Source organism: Dasypus novemcinctus, chromosome 3 (assembly GCF_030445035.2).
Source record: "Dasypus novemcinctus isolate mDasNov1 chromosome 3, mDasNov1.1.hap2, whole genome shotgun sequence".
NCBI classification, from domain to species: Eukaryota; Metazoa; Chordata; class Mammalia; order Cingulata; family Dasypodidae; genus Dasypus; species Dasypus novemcinctus.
The window spans coordinates 121576519-121594612 of NC_080675.1; the positions used below are offsets into that span (position 1 = coordinate 121576519).

Genomic DNA, 18094 nt, shown 5'->3' on the forward strand with positions numbered 1-18094 from the left:
ATATTGAAAAAGAAAAACGAAATTGGAGGAATCACACTACCAGACTTCAAAACATACTACAAAGCTACAGTAGTGAAAACATCATGGCATTGGCATAAGGAGAGACACACAGACCAATGGAATTGAATTGAAAGCTCTGATATAGAACCTCACATATATAGCCATACAATATTTGATAAAGCCACCAAACCCTCTCAACTGGGAGAGAGTGGCCTATTCAACAAATGGTGCCTGGAGAACTGGATAGCTATATGTCGAAGAATGAAAGAGGATTACCATCTCACACCTTATACAAAGATCAACTCAAGATGGATCAAAGACCTAAATATAAGAGCCAAGACCATAAAAACCTTGGAAAGCAGTGTAGGGAAACATCTACAGGACCTTGTAATAGGAAATGGATTCATGAATATAACACCAAAAGCACGAGCAGCAAATGAACTAATAGATAAATGGGACTTCCTCAAAATTAAAGCCTTCTGCACCTCAAAGGAGTTTGTCAAGAAAGTAAAAAGGGAGCCCACACAGTGGGAGAAAATATTTGGCAACCATATATCTGATAAGAAACTTATAACTTGCATATATAAAGAACTCCTATATCTTGAAAATAAAAAGATAAACAACCCATTTAAAAAATGGGAAAAAGATTTAAATAGACACTTCTCTAAAGAAGAAATACAAATGGCTAAAAAGCACATGAAAAAATGCTCCAAATCTCTAGCTATCAGGGAAATGCAAATCAAAACTACAATGAGATACCACCTTACTCCCATAAGATTGGCAGCTATGAGAAAAACAGAAGAATACAAATGCTGGAGAGGATGTGAAGAAAGGGGAACACTCATCCACTGCTGGTGGGAATGCAGAAGGATTCAACCATTCTGGAGGACAGTTTGGCAGTTTCTCAAAAAACTAACTATAGATTTGCCATATGACCCAGCAATACCACTGCTGGGTATATACAAGGACACAAACCGATACATGTACACCAATGTTCATAGCAGCATTGTTCACTATCGCCAAAAGTTGGAATCAACCCAAATGCCCATCAACAGATGAGTGGATCAATAAAATGTGGTATATACACACAATGGAATACTACTCAGCTGTAAGAACAAATACACTACAAACACACGTGATAACATGGATGAATCTTGAGAATCTTATGTTGAGTGAAGCAACCCAGGCATTGAAGGACAAATACTACATGACCTCAATGATATGAAATAAGCAAGCTGCCTCAGAGAGCTAGAGACTGAACGATAGGCTTACAGGAAATCGGGGGGTGGAGGAAGGATTTGAGCCAACGTCTGCAGGGGTGGAATTTATGATGAGCTGGTGGTAAGTATGAACACAAAGAAGAGATAAAATGGGGGCAAGGGGTTGCCTTTGGGTGCGGCTTTGCGGGTTTGAGGGGGGCTGGGGATGGGCGGATGGGTAATATTGCCCAAAAAGTGGGGGGAGGGAGGGGTAGCATACAAACATAGGAGAGTGTCAGGTGTTGGTTGAGAGTAAAATGCTGAGAAAATCGTATCAAAACATAATTAGAGGGTTACTTGTTTAGGATGCTCAGAGGGGATGGTCTGATGCGGGACGGGCTCCTGGGAAATGTCTGAATGCTCATTTTGCCAGAGTGGGTGGTACCATTGGGTAGAGACCCAAGTAGTGAGAGTGGGGGTGGACCCACATCCTGGGGAGGACTAATGCCATCAAATAAAGGGAACCGTATCTCTCGAGAGAAAGGGTGGCTCCCAGGGCATTGGGGCAGTTGAGCAAGTTGGGCCCTGAACACTGTTGCAAGTGTCTCTGGACGTGGCTCCTTGGGAAATGGAGGTTGGCTGTCACTGTGGGCACCAAGGGGATGGGAAAATGGATGTTAAAAGTGTGGAAGCAAAGTAAATGTGGGGTAAGAGAGGAGTTTTGCGAGAGTGCACAGGGATGGATATAAAACATGTAATATTACACCATAAACATATAGGGGATGACAGACTAATAATGTAAACCATAATGTAAAACATAGGATAACTAAAAATTTAGAAAACTGTATATCCTAAAGTATGGACCACAATGTAAGCGCGGATGTCGCCTTGTTTGAAAGCTATTGTCTCAGAGTCTGTACATCACTTTAAGTAAATATGATATGAATAAGTTATAATAATATCATTGTGGAAGGGAAAAGGTTCTATGGTGGATGTGTGGGAGTACTTTATATTGTATATATGAATTGCTGTGGTCTAGGGCTCTTGTGAAAAGAAGTTCAATAACTAGGAAAAAAAAAAAAGAAAAAGATAGGATGTAGAATTTTTCCAAGTCAACACGTATTCTGTATCTGACCTTTAATCCCATCGCCTTATCCCATTTTGCTAGTAAGGGATCCTGACATTATATTGGGCTTCAATTTTCGGGAGGTTTTGGATCACAGAGTGGTTCGGCAGTGGCGGCGGAGGAATACTGGTATAGGACACTATTGACAGGTGATATAGGGCTGACAAGGAGCTATACAGGGCATATGTCCAGGGTGCATGGTAATGTTTGGATATACTCATAGTGGCAACAACTAAAAACTAAAGCTGGGGGGGGTACTGGGTTCCTGGCAGGGGGTGCTCTGTCATGGCCCCTAGGGGAGCAGCGGCAGTCCCCCAGGTGCAATGGTAAGGACCAGGAAGGAATGAGGGTCCAACAGTGAGAGCATGATACTAATGACTATGCTTGTGAACCTATATGCCTGAAATAAGAACAAGGCCTAGAGCAGCACTGTGCCTGGGAATTTCCTCCTGACAGCCTTCATGTTACTCAAATGTGGCCAATCTTGAAGCCAAACTCAGTATGTAAATGCAATGCCTTCCCCCCAGCATGGGACATGACACCCGGGGATGAGCTTCCCTGGCACCGAGGGATCACTACCAAGTACCAACTGATGATGCAACTGGAAAATGACCTTGAATTGAAGGTTCAATGCGGATCAGCAGAATATCCCTGTCTGCATATAATAACATGACTTTAAAATGCTGTTTGACCTAATGTAATGGGGAAATGGAAAGGAGAAATGAGTTTATATGGCTACGAGTCTCTAAAAAAGAGTCTGGAGGCTTTCAGAAGGATTGCCCTTAAGCACAACTGAGCAGAGTCTAAGAGACAGATAAAGTAGATACAACCCCAGGTATTCGTTCCTTTGAGGGCTAAAGAGACCCACAGGTTCTATGGTCATGGCAGATGGGGTTTACTGCCATATCAGATGGCCCTTCTTTGGAGCTGGTGTTCCTGCGTGATGGAGCTGGACTCAGATGGGATCTCTTTGCACAAGACTTTCATGCTACTTTACTGGAATTGTAGTTGGTGTTGTGGTTTAAGATATATTTAGGGGATTTGAATCTCTGGACTGACAATATGATAGCCAGGCCCTGAGCCCCAACAGACTTCAGCTCCTACAATCTGATTTATTGGACTCACCTCACTCAGCTAAGATGGAGTTGAAGAAGGACAACCACCACACCATGGAGTCTAGAGGGCCTACAACTGAAAGCAAGAGGATTGCATCCAGTATCCATGTGGAATCTGAGCCTCCTCTTGACATAGAGGTGCAACGGACATAACCAATCCAAGGTCTACAGAGAAAAGGTGGCATTGGAGTGGGAAAAGTGGACATGGTGGCTGATGGGTATGGGGAATGGCAGGAAGAGATGAGAGGTGGAGGCGCCTTTGGGACTTAGAGTTGCCCTGGATGGTGCTTCAGGGGCAATCACCAGACATTGTAAATCCTCCCAGGGCCCACTGGATGGAATGTGGGAGAGTATGGGCCATGATGTAGACCATTGACCATGGGGTGCAGAGATGCCCAGAGATGTACTTACCAGGTGCAATGGATGAGTCATGATGATGGGAGTGAGGGTTGCTGGGGGGGGAGTGGTGGGGTGGGGGTGGTAGGGTTGAATGGGACCTCATATTTTTTTAATGTAATATTTTTACAAAATCAATAAAAAAAAAGAAGCAAATACCATTTACAATAGTAAATAAAAAATCAAATATTTAGGAATAAATTTAACTAAAGATGTAAAAAACTTATACACTGAGAACTACACAAGACTGTTCAAGGAAATCAAAGAAGACCTAAATAAATAGAAGAATATTCCCTGTTCATGGATAGGAAGACTAAATATTATTAAGATGTCTATCCTACCAAAACTGATCTACACATTCAACGCAATCCCAATAAAAATCAACACAGCCTTCTTTAAGGAACTAGAAAAACTAACTATGAAATTTATTTGGAAAGGAAAGAGGCCCCGAATAGCCAAAGACATATTGAAAAAGAAAAATGAAATTGGAGGAACCACACTACCTGACTTCAAAACATACTACAAAGCTACAGTAGTGAAAACAGCATGGTATTGGCATAAGGAGAGACACTCAGACCAATGGAATCGAATTAAAAGTTCTGATATAGAACCTTATAAAAATAGCCATATAATATTTGATAAAGCCACCAAACCCTCTCAACTGGGAGAGAATGGCCTATTCAACAAATGGTGCCTGGAGAACTGGATAGCCATATGTAGAAGAATGAAAGAAGATTACCATCTCACACCTTATACAAAGATCAACTCAAGATGGATCAAAGACCTAAATATAAGAGCCAAGACCATAAAGACTTTGGAAAGCAGTGTAGGGAAACATCTACAAGACCTTGTAATAGGAAATGGCTTCATGAACATCACACCAAAAGCACAAACAGCAAATGAACTAATAGATAAATGGGACTTCCTCAAAATTAAAGCCTTCTGCACCTCAAAGGAGTTTGTCAAGAAAGTAAAAAGGGAGCCTACACAATGGGAGAAAATATATGGCAACCATATATCTGATAAGAGACCTATAACTTGCATATATAAAGAACTCCTATATCTTGAAAATAAAAAGATAAACAACCCATTTAAAAAATGGGAAAAAGATTTAAACAGATACTTCTCCAAAGAAGAAATACAAATGGCTAAAAAGCACATGAAAAAACGCTCCCAATCTTTAGTTATTAGGGAAATGCAAATCAAAACTACAATGAGACACCATCTTACTCCCATAAGATTGGCAGCTATGAAAAAAACAGAATACAAATGCTGGAGAGGATGTGAAGAAAGGGGAACACTCATCCACTGCTGGTGGGAATGCAGAAGGATCCAACCATTCTGTAGGACAGTTTGGTGGTTTCTCAAAAAACTAACCATAGATTTGCCAAATGACCCAGCAATTCCAGTGCTGGGTATATACCCAGCAGAACTGAAAACAAGGACACAAACCGATATATGCACACCAATGTTCATAGAGGCATTGTTCACTATCGCCAAAAGTTGGAATCAACCCAAATGCCCATCAACAGATGAATGGATCAATAAAATGTGGTATATACATAAAAAGGAATACTACTTGGCTTTAAGAACAAATACACTACAAACACACGTGATAACATGGATGAATCTTGAGAACCTTTTGTTGAGTGAAGCAACCCAGGCATTGAAGGACAAATACTACATGACCTCAATGATATGAAATAAGTAAACCAAGTTGCCTCAGAGAGCTAGAGACTGGAAGATAGGCTTACAGGACATCGGGGGGTAGAGGAAGGATATAAGCTGACATCTATATGAATGAAATCTATGAAAAGCTGGAGGTAAGTATGTGTATAAGGAAGGGATAAAATGGGGGCATAGGGTTACCTTTGGGTGGGGATTTGTGGGCTTGAGGGGGGCTAGGGATGGGCAGATGGGTAATATTGCCCAAGAAATTGGGGGGAGGGTGGGGCAACATACGAACATAGGAGATTGTCAGGTGTTGGTTGAGAGTATAATGCTGAGAAAACCTTTTCAAAATATAATTAGGAAAGTTACTTGTTTAAGATACTTAAAGGGGATAATCTGATGTAGGACAGACTTCTAGGGAATATGTGAATGCTCATTTTGCCAGAGTGGGTTATACCATTGGGTAGAGACCCATATAATGAGAGTGAAGGTATACCCACATCCTGGGGAGGACTAATGCCATCAAATAGAGGGAACTGTATCTCTCAAGAGAAATAGCGGCTCCCAGGGCATTAGGGCAGCTGAGCAAGTCAAGCCCTCAACACTGTTGTAAGTATCTCTGAACATGGTTCCTCATGAAATGAAGATTGACTGTCACTGTGGGCCCCAAGGGAAGGGGGAAATAGATATTGAATAGATGGAACCAATGTAACTGTGAGGGCAATAGAAGTGTTTCACAACAGTACACAAGGATGGATATAAAGCATGTAATATTACACCAAAAACATAGGGGCCGACAGACTAATAATGTAAATCATAATGTAAAACATAGGATAATGAAAAATTTAGAAAATTGTATAGCCTAAAGTATAAACCACAATGTAAACACAAATGTTACCTTGTTTGAAAGCTACTGTCTCAATATCTGTACATCAGTTTCAGTAAATATGGTATGAATATGTTAAAAGATTATTGCTGTGGAAGGGAAAAGATTTTATTTTGGATTTTTATATTGGATATGTGGGAGTACTATATATTGTATATATGAATTACTGTGATCTATAGCTCTTGTGAAGAGAAGTTTAATAATTAGGAAAAAAGAAAAGAAAAAAGTAGGATGTAGAATTTTTCCAAATCAATATGTATTCTATATCTAACCTTTAAACTCATCATTATATTCCATTTTACTATTAAGGGAACCTGGCATTATATTGGGCTTCACTTTTCAGGAAGTTTGGATCACAGAGTGGTTCAACAATGGCAGTGGAGGAATACTGGTATGGGATGTTATTGACAGGGGACATATGGTTGACAGGGAGTTATATGGACTTGTGTCTGGGGTGCATGGAAGTGTTTGGTTATACTCATAGTGGAAACAATTAAAAACAACAGCTGGGGGGGGTGCTAGGTTCCTGGCCAGGGGGGCTCTGTCGTGGTCCCTAGAGGAGCAGCAGCAGTCCCCCGGATGCAATGGCAAGGACCAGGAAGGAATGAGGGTCCAACAGTGAGCCCCTGATACTAATGACTATGCTTGTGAGCCTATACACCTGAAATAAGAACAAGGCCTAGAGCAGCACTGTGCCTAGGAGTTCCCTCCTGACGGCCTCCGTGTTACTCAAATGTGGCCAGTCTCGAAGCCAAACTCAGCATGTAAATGCACTGCCTTCCCCCCCAGCGTGGGACATGACACCAGGGGATGAGCCTCCCTGGCACTGAGGGATCACTACCAAGTACCAGCTGATGACGTAACTAGAAAATGACCTTGAATAAAAGGTTCAACGTGGACCAGCAGAATATCCCTGTCTACATATAATAACAGGAGTTAAAAATGCTTTTTGACCTAAATTAAGGGGGAAATGGAAAGGACAAATGAGTTTATATGACTATGAGTCTCTCAAAAAGAGTCTGGAGGTTGTCAGAAGGATTGCCCTTATGCACACCTGAGCAGAGTCTCAGAGACAGATAAAGGAGATACAACCCCAAGTATTGGTTCTTCTGAGGGCTACAGAGACCAACAGGTTTTATGGTCATGGAAGATGGAGTTCACTGCCATGTCAGTTGGCCCTTCTTTGGAGCTGGTGTTTCTGCATGATGGAGCTGGACTCAGATGTGATCTCTTTTCACAAGCCTTTCCTGTTACTTTACTGGAATTGTAGTTGGTGCTGGGGTTTAAGATATATCTAGGGGATCTGAATCTCTGGACTGACAATATGATAGCCAGGCCCTGAGCCTCAACAGACTTCAGCTCATACACTCTGGTTTATTGGACTTACCCCACTCAGCTAAGATGGAGTTGAAGAATGTCAACCACCACACCATGGAGCCAAGAGTGCCTACAACTGAAAGCAGGAGGATTGCATCCAGTATCCATGTGTAATCTAAGTCCCCTCTTGAAAGAGATGTGGAATGGACACAACCAATCCAAGGTCCACAGGAAGGAGGAATACAATAAGGATTACAGTGGACTTACTGATAGTCTATTCATGAACTATTGTGATTAGTAATCGAGAAAAAGTGGCATTGGTGTGGAAAAAGTGGCCATGGTGGCTGCTGGGTGTAGGGAATGGGAGAAAGAGATGAGATGTGGAGGTATTTTGGGGACTTGGAGTTGTTCTGGGTGGTGCTGCAGGGACAATTACTGAACACTGTAGATCCTCCCATGGCCCACTGGATGGAACGTGGGAGAGTATGGACTCTGACCATGAGGACCACTGACCATGAGGTGCAGCGATGCCCAGAGATGTACTCACCAAATGCAATGGATGTGTCATGATGATGGGGAGAGTGTTGCTGTGGGGGGAGTGGTGGGGTGGGGGCGGCGGGAATGAATGGGGACCTCATATTTTTTGAATGTAATATTTTTAAAAAATGAATTAAAAAAAACAAATTCTATTTATTAAGAACTTTGTAAATGGTATCTTTTGTTGAACAAAAATCCGTAATTTTGATGGAATACAATTAACATTCATGGGTGATTTTTTTATGTTATTTTTAAAAAATGAAGTTCCTTCTCATATCCTAGGTCACAAAGATACTTTTCTCCATTTTCTTCAATAAAGTTATAGTTTTATCTTCTTCATTTATACTTTTAATCAATTTGGAGAACTTCTTTGTATATAGTGTTGTGGGATACAGCTATATTTTTCTCCATAAGTGAGTCAATTTTTCTAACATCATCAACCAATCTTTCCTTTTCCCATTGATTTAAAGCAATATCTTACATATATTGCTTCCATATATATATACCAATTTTCCTCTGAGTTTATTCTTCCGCTTAATTAGCATTTTAGTTCTTGCACCAGTAGCATACTGTTTTCTATGTATGCCTTTGTAATACGTCTAAGCACCTTTAGTGTAAATCCCCTGTGTTTCTCATTTTAAAAAATATTTACTAACTATTCATGGTCTTTTGTTCTTTCCATAAATTTTATTTTACTTTTTCTCTTCACTGAGGTATAACACATACAGTAAAGTGCACAGTTCTTTAAATATACAGCTCAATGATATACATCCAAGGGGTCATCACTCAGATCAAGATACAATATATTGGGAAGCAGACATAGCTCAACAAGCAAAACAAACAAATAAATGAAAAAACCCAACACTTATTGGGGAACAAATGTAGTTCGTGGTTGAGCACCTGCTTCCCATGTATGAGGTCCTGGGGTCAATCTTTGGTACCTCCTTAAAAAAGAAAGATATAATATGTTTTCTTATCACCTCAGAAAGATTAATTATATCCTTCTCAGTCAGAGCCATTGCCCCAGAGAAAGTCATTCTTCATATTTCTATGACCTCAGCTTGTCTTCTTGAGCTCAATATAAATTAAATAATACATATAAATTTATGCCTGCCTTCTTTCCAGTGTAATGGACATCCAGTGTAATGTATGTCCATGTTACTATATAACTTACATAACATAACTATTCTTTATTACCGTGCTATGCAACAATACTTTCTGTGATGATGGAAATGTTCTATATCTGTGCTCTTCAAAACATGTGGCTACTGAATATTTTAAATGTGACAGTGCGACTAAGGAACTGAATTTTTACTTTTATTTACTTTTAATTAATTTAAACGTTTATGGCCACATGTGGCTAGTGGCTACTGAATTAGACAGCACAAGGCTGTCGTAGTCTGTTTTACAAATACATCATGATTTATATATCCATTGTACTGTTGATGGACACTTGGTTTGTTTACAATTTCGACTATTATAAATAAAGTTCTGAGAATATTGTTGTACATGTCTTTTTTTTTTTTTTTGAGGTACCCAGGTCGGGGATTGAATCTGGGACTTTGTATGTGGAAAGCTGTCGCTCAACCACTTAGCCACATCTGCCCTCCTGAGCGGGCTTTCTCATTAGTTTGCTTGTTTTTTTTTTTTTTTTCTGTTGTTGTTGTTGTTTAGGAGGCACTGAGAAATGAACCCAGGACCTCCTATGTGGGAAACAGGCATTCAACTGCTTGAGCCACGTCCACTCCCCTGTACATGTCTTTTTGATGGACATATGTTCATGCATTTGGAATATATATCCAGGAATGGGATTTCTGAGCAGGTGAATACATAGAATTAATAGGCATTGCCAGTTTCCCAAAGTGATTATCCTTGTACAGCCTTACCAGCTTTGGATAGTTTCAATTGCTGCAAAGGTATGCTACCATTTGATATTGTCACCTTTTAAATTTTAGCCCTTATAGATGATGCATAGCATACCATTGTAGCTTTAATTTACCTTTCCCTGGTAACTAATGATGTGCACCTTCTTATATGCTTATTTCCCAATTGGATATCATATTTTGTGAAGTACTCATTCAGATTTTTGTGTATTTTTAAAAATTGTAATATTTTTCTTATTGATATGTAGAAATTCTGTATATATGCTAAATACAAATGCTTTATTTGATATATGTTTTCGATAACTCTATTGCTTGCCCTTTTCACTCTCTTCCTGGTGTCTTTTGAAAAGGTCCTAATTTTAATGAAGTCAAATATATCAATATTTTCTTTTAGAATTAGTGTGCCATTTAAGAAATCTTTGCCTGCTCCAAGTCATGAAGAGATTTGCCAATATTTTGCTCCTGGAAACTTTATAGGTTCATCTAACCAGTTTATGCTATGAAGTGGGGGTGGGGGAACAAGGTTCATTTTTTCCATGTTGATATCCAACTGATCCAGTAGCATTTATTCTCCCCAGCACCATACTTCCTCCAACCTCTGTATGGTGGTGCTTTCACTGTAATCAAGTGACTATACATATGAGTCTGTTTCTGGATCTTCTTTTCCATTTGTCTATTAGCCTATTCTTGGGCTATAAAATTGAGCCAGTATTAAATATGTAGCAGTTAAAATACCTAACAATTCTTCATTGCAAACAGTAAGAGTAAGAAATGAGTAAGAAATGTATCTAAACTGCATCAGGTAAAGATTTATATTAGACAAAAAGAATATTGCTCTTTCTTGCTTTTGTAAACTCATTATTTTTAATAGGAAAAAAGAGGGTTTTATTGATTAAAGACAACACATATGGAAACTACTGGACATACAAAGATCTCATAGAAACACAAATGTATGGTATTCCATGCAATCACTCTTAGAATACAGGCTTTTTAAAAAGTCACTAGATACAATTTATAATATTTGACTATGTATTATTATATAATAAGAGTAACCTCAATAAATTTCAAAATACAAATATGACATAGGCCACAGTGTGTAAAATAATGCAAAAAAGTAGCCATTACCAAATAATGTATAAACACAAAGACTTTGCCATTAATAAGACTCTTAGCTGAAATAGGAAATTAAAATTGCAGCTACAAGCAGGAAATGTTCTATATCTTGATATATACGGTTAATGTATATAAATGTAAAATACATATACATAAATAATCAAGATGAACACTTAAGAGTTGTATACTGTAATGTATGCATTTTAGACCTCATTAAAGAATTTAAAAAATAAATCATAGAAAATGAAAACATCAATAATAACATATTTAAGGAATAAGAAAACAGATATCCCTCACTATCAGAACTTGTCATGATTTGAAGTGTCTGTAACAATTTGCAAAAATTTAAAATAAAAATTCCCTTTCTGAGTTAAAAACCAACAAAAACTGATTCATTGTTAAAAGCATCTAAATTGCTTGGGAGCCTGGGTGAGTCATATAGTTAGTGCTGCAGTTATATCTCAGTTCTTCTCCAAACAGGATCAAGTCTTGTGGTTTGAAAGTGTTGTGGGGCGGCGGACTTGGCCCAGTGTTTAGGGTGTCCGTCTACCACATGGGAGGTCCGCGGTGCAAACCTTGGGCCTCCTTGGCCTGTATGGAGCTGGCCCACGTGCAGTGCTGATGCGCGCAAGGAGTGCCGTGCCACGCAGGGGTGTCCCCATGTAGGGGTGCCCCACGTGCAAGGAGTGCACCCTGTAAGGAAAGCTGCCCAGCACGAAAGAAAAGTGCAGCCTGCCCAGAAATGGTGCTGCACACACGGAGAGCTGACACAACAAAAAGAAACAGATTCCCGAGCCGCTGACAACAACAGAAGCAGACAAAGAAGACCCAGCAAATAGACACAGAGAACAGACAACTGGAGTGGGGGGGGGGGGGGAGATAAATAAATAAATAAATAAATCTTTAAAAAATGAATAAATAAATAAAAGTGTTGTGCATTATTGCTGTCATCTTCCCTGTCTTTAGCATGTAGATTTAGTACTCCAAGGTTTTGGTGTTTTCTTCTGTCATGCACCCAAAGGCACTAAAAATCCTAGTTCAATTTAGATCGTATCTTGAATATATTTAACATATTATTTCATTGTTCATTTACATTTTAGCTCTTCCTCACTGCATTAAGGTGGCAAATATAATTTGTGGTCAATACTGTGCTATGTTGTTGCATACTGGCCCCAAACACTTCCACTAATAAGTTCATTAATGGTTAAACATATAGGTAGGTAATAAGTGTGTTAAATGACTTATTATGAAGAAATCTTCAGTGAGTTATTATATAGATATTTAGTTGTTTCAATGATATTTAGGGAAATTGATTGTTTCAATTTCACATTATCATTCTTCCCAATTAAACTATGGAATGTAAGTTCCCACTACCTGAAAATTCGCTATTCAGTACATTTTCAGGAATGGATTAGATTCAGATAATGAAGGATGCCTGTAATTAGAACATTACTGTTAAACCTCAAGAGATATGCTTAAAGGTTTACTCAGAGATAAATCCATAGCATTAAAAGCTTCTATTACTAAGCAAGAAAAATTTTTAAAAAATGCACAAAACTTTCAAACTTTCAGTTCTTTAAGTCTAAAAGTAACAGCAAAACAGATAACTAAAATAAGGACAATAAAATAAAAATTAATATATTAGAATATTCTAACTACTAAAATTGATAAACAAAATGATTCCTTGGGAGGGGAAAGATTGGCAAAATAAACTATGGAAAAGAGAATTATAAATTGTTCTGCAGTAATACAAAATGCAGAAGTATTATGTATCTTTTTAAAAATAGTGTTTATTGGTTTTTGCCTAATTATAAAAGTAATCAATAATCATCAATATAAAAATTAGAATTCATGGGGAAAAAAGAAAACCATTTCATAGTTTAATCTGAATAATTTTACAGAATAAATAGATCCAAGAAAGTAAAGAATCTTTTTAAGATCACAGAGTTACACAGCTATAACCACAAATTCTTATGACAAAAATATGCAACTTATGCTAACCAAAATGTTGCTTTACAAAACTTCTGAGATATAAATCATACAGTCTTTTAAATCTATTGGTTAGAGATTGGCCACTTGTAGTTGGAACTATATGTATGCGTACTAGCCTAGACATAATTATATTTATATCTACCCATCTGTATATGTATTACACTAAATATGAGTTCATATTGATGTCTCCAACTCTAATGCAGTACCACATGGTTCATTCTGGCCTTCCTCCCTACCTATCTCTCATTTTGTTGCCCAACAGTGAGAAATCACCATCCACCATCCATTTAATTATTTGTTCAACTCCAGTTTGAATTTGAAGCAAATTTAGAATTGTTAATCCATGCCCAGTATGAAAACCAACTACAGTACAGTGTTTATACAGTTTATTTTATCGTCCGTCTTCAATTTCTAGTCAAAACACCATTTTCAAAGTTACTTAAGTTAGCTCTTTTTGTTCTTCTACCCCTTTCAGTGATGTTATACATGTTACAAGACATTTAAATTACTTAATTTCACTCGGCAATCTATCCTGGGATTCCCTACCTACTGGTTGATTTTCTAAAATTTGCATACAATAAAGTTCATTTTCTTTTTTAAAAATTTCTCTCCCTTTCCCTCCCCATTGTCTGCTTTCTGTGTCCATTCACTGTGTGTTCTTCTGTGACCACTTCTATCCTTATCAGCGGCACTGGGAATCTGTGTTTCTTTTTGTTGTGTCAGCTCCCCGAGTGTGAGGCGACTTGTTGGGGAGGCTGCACTTTCTTTCACGTTGGGCGGTTCTCCTTACGACACGCACTCCTTGCGCGTGGGGCTCCCCTACGTATGGGACACCCCTGCGTGGCACGGCACTCCTTGCGCACATCAGCACTGCACGTGGGCCAGCTCCACACAGGTCAAGGAGGCCCAGGGTTTGAACCGCGGACCTCGCATGTGGTAGGGTGATGCCCTATCCATTGGGCCAAGTCCGCTTCCCTAACGTTCACTTTTTGTAATGTAAATTTCTATGGATTTTGATAAATGCATCATCCTTTTACTTTTAACCTACATATGACATTATATTTGAAGTGAGTTTTTTATATACAGCATATAGTTGAATTTTCATACTTCCTATTTGTATTTTAAGAAGTTTTTCTTAGGAGGCTACGCTATAACTTTTATCTGCTTTTCCAATTTTTTGTTGTTGGGTAAAAATTTTCATTTGTTTCTGGTAACTTATTTCCATTGAATTTTATGGTTTGAAGAAAAGTTGTTCTGTTCTTAACCAAATTTTTTTCTTATAGTATCTTTGTATGAATGCCATGCTCTTTTGTTTCTTTTATTTGAATTAGTTAGATTTTCCTATATAATTACAGGATATTCTTGTTTGTGTGTTTGGAGTTGGGGAGGTTTCTTCAGCATTGTTTTTCAGTTTGTACCACTCAAAGCCTCCCTCCCTAAAATATGAAATATTTTCTTTTAGTAATAGTTTGGCTACTAAGAATTGACAAAAAGAAGTTCCAAAATAAGCTAATATTTTGACTAAAGGATTTATAGAACAACTTGAAAACACACAATAGCTTCTGATAGTCCATACCAGACTTAGAAAAAATTTAGTGAGGTCATTCTATGAATATGAAACTGTATATTTATATTTTAAATTTAACCAAGTATCAAATATCTAGCTAAATTCTATAGGAAAGAATTTTATTTCCCTTCAGCCTTTCAGTCCTACCAAACCCACCTACACACATGCAGTGTCAAATTATTTTTCCTTGATTAATAATTGATTGTATGTTCTATGAGGAACTCAGTTAGTTCCATAATTTACTCCACCCAATATTATTTGCTACAAAATATAAGTATTAGTTCAACAACAGCTTAAAATATTTATCTTCCAAATATAAAATACATGTGGTGTGACTTTATTTCTGTTGTAATTCAGTTTTCTACAATAATTGCATTGCCTATAAAATTATTTGACTTCTCCCTTACTAATTAATTTTGAAAAAATAAAATTTTCAGAAAAAATATTATTTTAAAATATAGGCATCAAAATGGCATGTTTTGCAAAGCAATGAACTACCTATTATTTGACTGGTGAAAAAAATACTGCAATCCAAAAGTTTTAGATAATTAAATAATGACAAATACTTAAATGATATATTCATACCTGACAACCAAAGAAAAATGTTATTCCCTAGATCTTCTTTAAATTCATCATTAAAGAGGTTACTGGATTCTGGAAATGCTTCCTGGAACGTTGCATAGATAGCTTGTGTCAAACAATCAGGATACACCTACCCAAAACAGAGTCATTAAAATAATTTTATATTTTATATTACATCTAAACTACCAAAGAGATTATTGTTTGTGAAATATACATGGTCTTTTTCTCCAATAGCTTGCTTTTGGCCATTTTATTACATCTTTATTACATCTACTTGAGGAATATGAGCAAAGAGTTGAAAACTGAGCCAGTCAATTTGGTTATCTGATAGCATTTGGGCAAAAAATTTTAGGATAAAAGATGAAATTAACAATTAAATTGATGTTTGATGATTATTCATTTATTTCATTTAAGTTTGATTGTGTTACCCTTTTTCAGAAAGAGATGCATATGGGTCATGATCATAAAAAGCAATTTTTGAATAAGTGAAGTTTGTTTAATTGAACTAATATAATATATATGGCACTGCCAGGATTCTATTTGCCTTAAAAATCTCTAAAACTACTAAATTTTTCTCAGGGCTAACTAAACACAGAAAGATATTGTATGTTTATATTTAAATCTTTTAACAATTCATATCCACTATTTTGGTACTCTGAATTCAAATAATGAGTTACAGTCATACACTAAGTCCTAAATAATGTAAAATTTCAGAATTGGGAAGGGACCCTAGAAGTCATTATGTCAAGTTGAATAACGGCCCCAAAGATATTCACATCTTAATCCCTGGAATCTGTGAATGTTAGTTTATACAGAAAAAGGGACACTACAGATGTGATTAAGTTTAGGAATTTGAGATTGGGAGATTATCCTGTATTATCTGGTGGGTCCCAGAAATAATTATGTGGATCTTTATAAAAAGCAGGCTGAGGAGAAGGCAATGTGACCACAGAAGCAAAGACTGGAGTGATGTGGCCACAAGCCAAGATATGCCAGCAGCCAGCAGAAGCTGGAAGAGGCAATGAACAAATTCTCCCCTGCAGCCTCCAGAAGAAACCAGCCAGGCTGACATCTTGATTTTAGCCCTCTAAGACTCATCTTGGATTTCTGGCCTCCAGAACTACAAGAAAATAAATTTCTACTGTTTTAAGGGACAGAGTTTGTAATAAATTGTTAAAGCAGAAATAAGAAACTAATAGTCACCTAATCCAGTAGTGCCCAGACTTGCTGGTAGGGACTGTTTCCTTTGAAGAAACTTGTCGTTTTTTTTTGTTTGTTTGTTTGTTTTTTTGAAAGAGGAGTAGAGAATTCTTAAATATATTGCTATATTATATTTAATTGTATTGAATGAACTATGAACATTTTCACTACCAGAAACTATCACGTTATATTTGTGATATGTAAAATCATAGCAATGATCAAAATTAAAATGTTTAATAAGATGAACAATGGGAACTTCTAAAAGTTTTCTGAAACTATCTCACCTTCAGAAGATTAAGGGAAAAGGAGATCAACTGTCAAACTGTGCCTGGAAAATATCATTGTGTGAAAACCCTAGTCTATCTCTTAGAATATGATTATTCTACAAGACAACAATTTAAGAATCACAGATTTAACTTAAAATCTTCGTTTGACAGAGAACCAGCTGTGGAACCGGATAGGTTGAGTGATTTGCCAAGATTACCCAGGTAATTAATAGCAGATCCCAGACATGAAGCCATCTCCTTATTCTCAGTCCTCTATTTTCCTTCTACCACATTTTTTATATATGTGTTTGTGAATAAGTAAAGTAGGTCAGGGCTGTACATAAGTAACTGGCAAATTTGTGAATTTAGGTTTGTTTACATTATCATTGTAAAGGACATTAAATATTTTGTTTTGTTTTACCTGTGCAAGCATTTACTGACTAAATACTTATGTAATTCTGATTTACAGATGCTAATGCAACGAAGTATTTAAATGTGGCTTCTGATCTGAAATGCTAGATGTTTAAACTTAAAAATACCTAATGAGGGAAGCAGACTTGGCCCAATGGATAGGGCGTCTGCCTACCACATAGGAGGTCTACGCTTCAAACCCTGGGCCTCCTTGACATGTGTGGAGCTGGCCCATGACGGTGCTGGTGCATGCGGGGAGTGCCCTGCCATGCGGGGGTGTCCCCTGCATAGGGGAGCCCCACACACAAGGAGTGCACCCCATAAGGAGAGCTGCCCAGCGCGAAAGAAAGTGCTGCCTGCCCAAGAATGGCGCCACACACATTGAGAGCTGACACAAGATGACGCAACAAAAAGAAACACAGAATCCTGGTGCTGCTGCTAAGGATAGAAGCGGTCACAGAGGAGCACACAGTGAATGGACACAGACAGCAGACAGCTGGGGGCAGGGGGAAGGGGAGAGAAATAAATAAAAAATAAATCTTAAAAAAAAAAACCTAATGAAATTTCTATACATCTTCATTTCACATTATTCAAGACCACAAATCAATCCTAACCATTAGTTAGTATAACAATAAAAGGGTAAAATACACTTGATTCATAAATTTCCGCACTGTTATTTACTGTAGCAGGTACTTAGTCCTTAGGTAAAACATAAACTTGTAAGTCATCTTAAATGGATCAAAAGATAAATTATAAAGTAAAAGAAAAATAACAAATAATTTTATAGGTAAATAAAAAAGACAAGAACCTGCACACAATAACTCAACTGTTTT

General features: G+C 37.6%; 1 protein-coding gene across 1 annotated transcript in view; it reads right to left on the bottom strand.

The window, feature by feature from the left end:
* Positions 1 to 18094, bottom strand: part of FAM227B (family with sequence similarity 227 member B) — a 276142-nt gene that overhangs the window by 201743 nt on the left and 56305 nt on the right. Inside the window, exon 10 of the mRNA XM_058294176.2 lies at positions 15388 to 15514. Within this exon, the coding sequence (XP_058150159.1) occupies positions 15388 to 15514 (127 nt within the window). The remainder of the gene's footprint in view (positions 1 to 15387; positions 15515 to 18094) is intronic.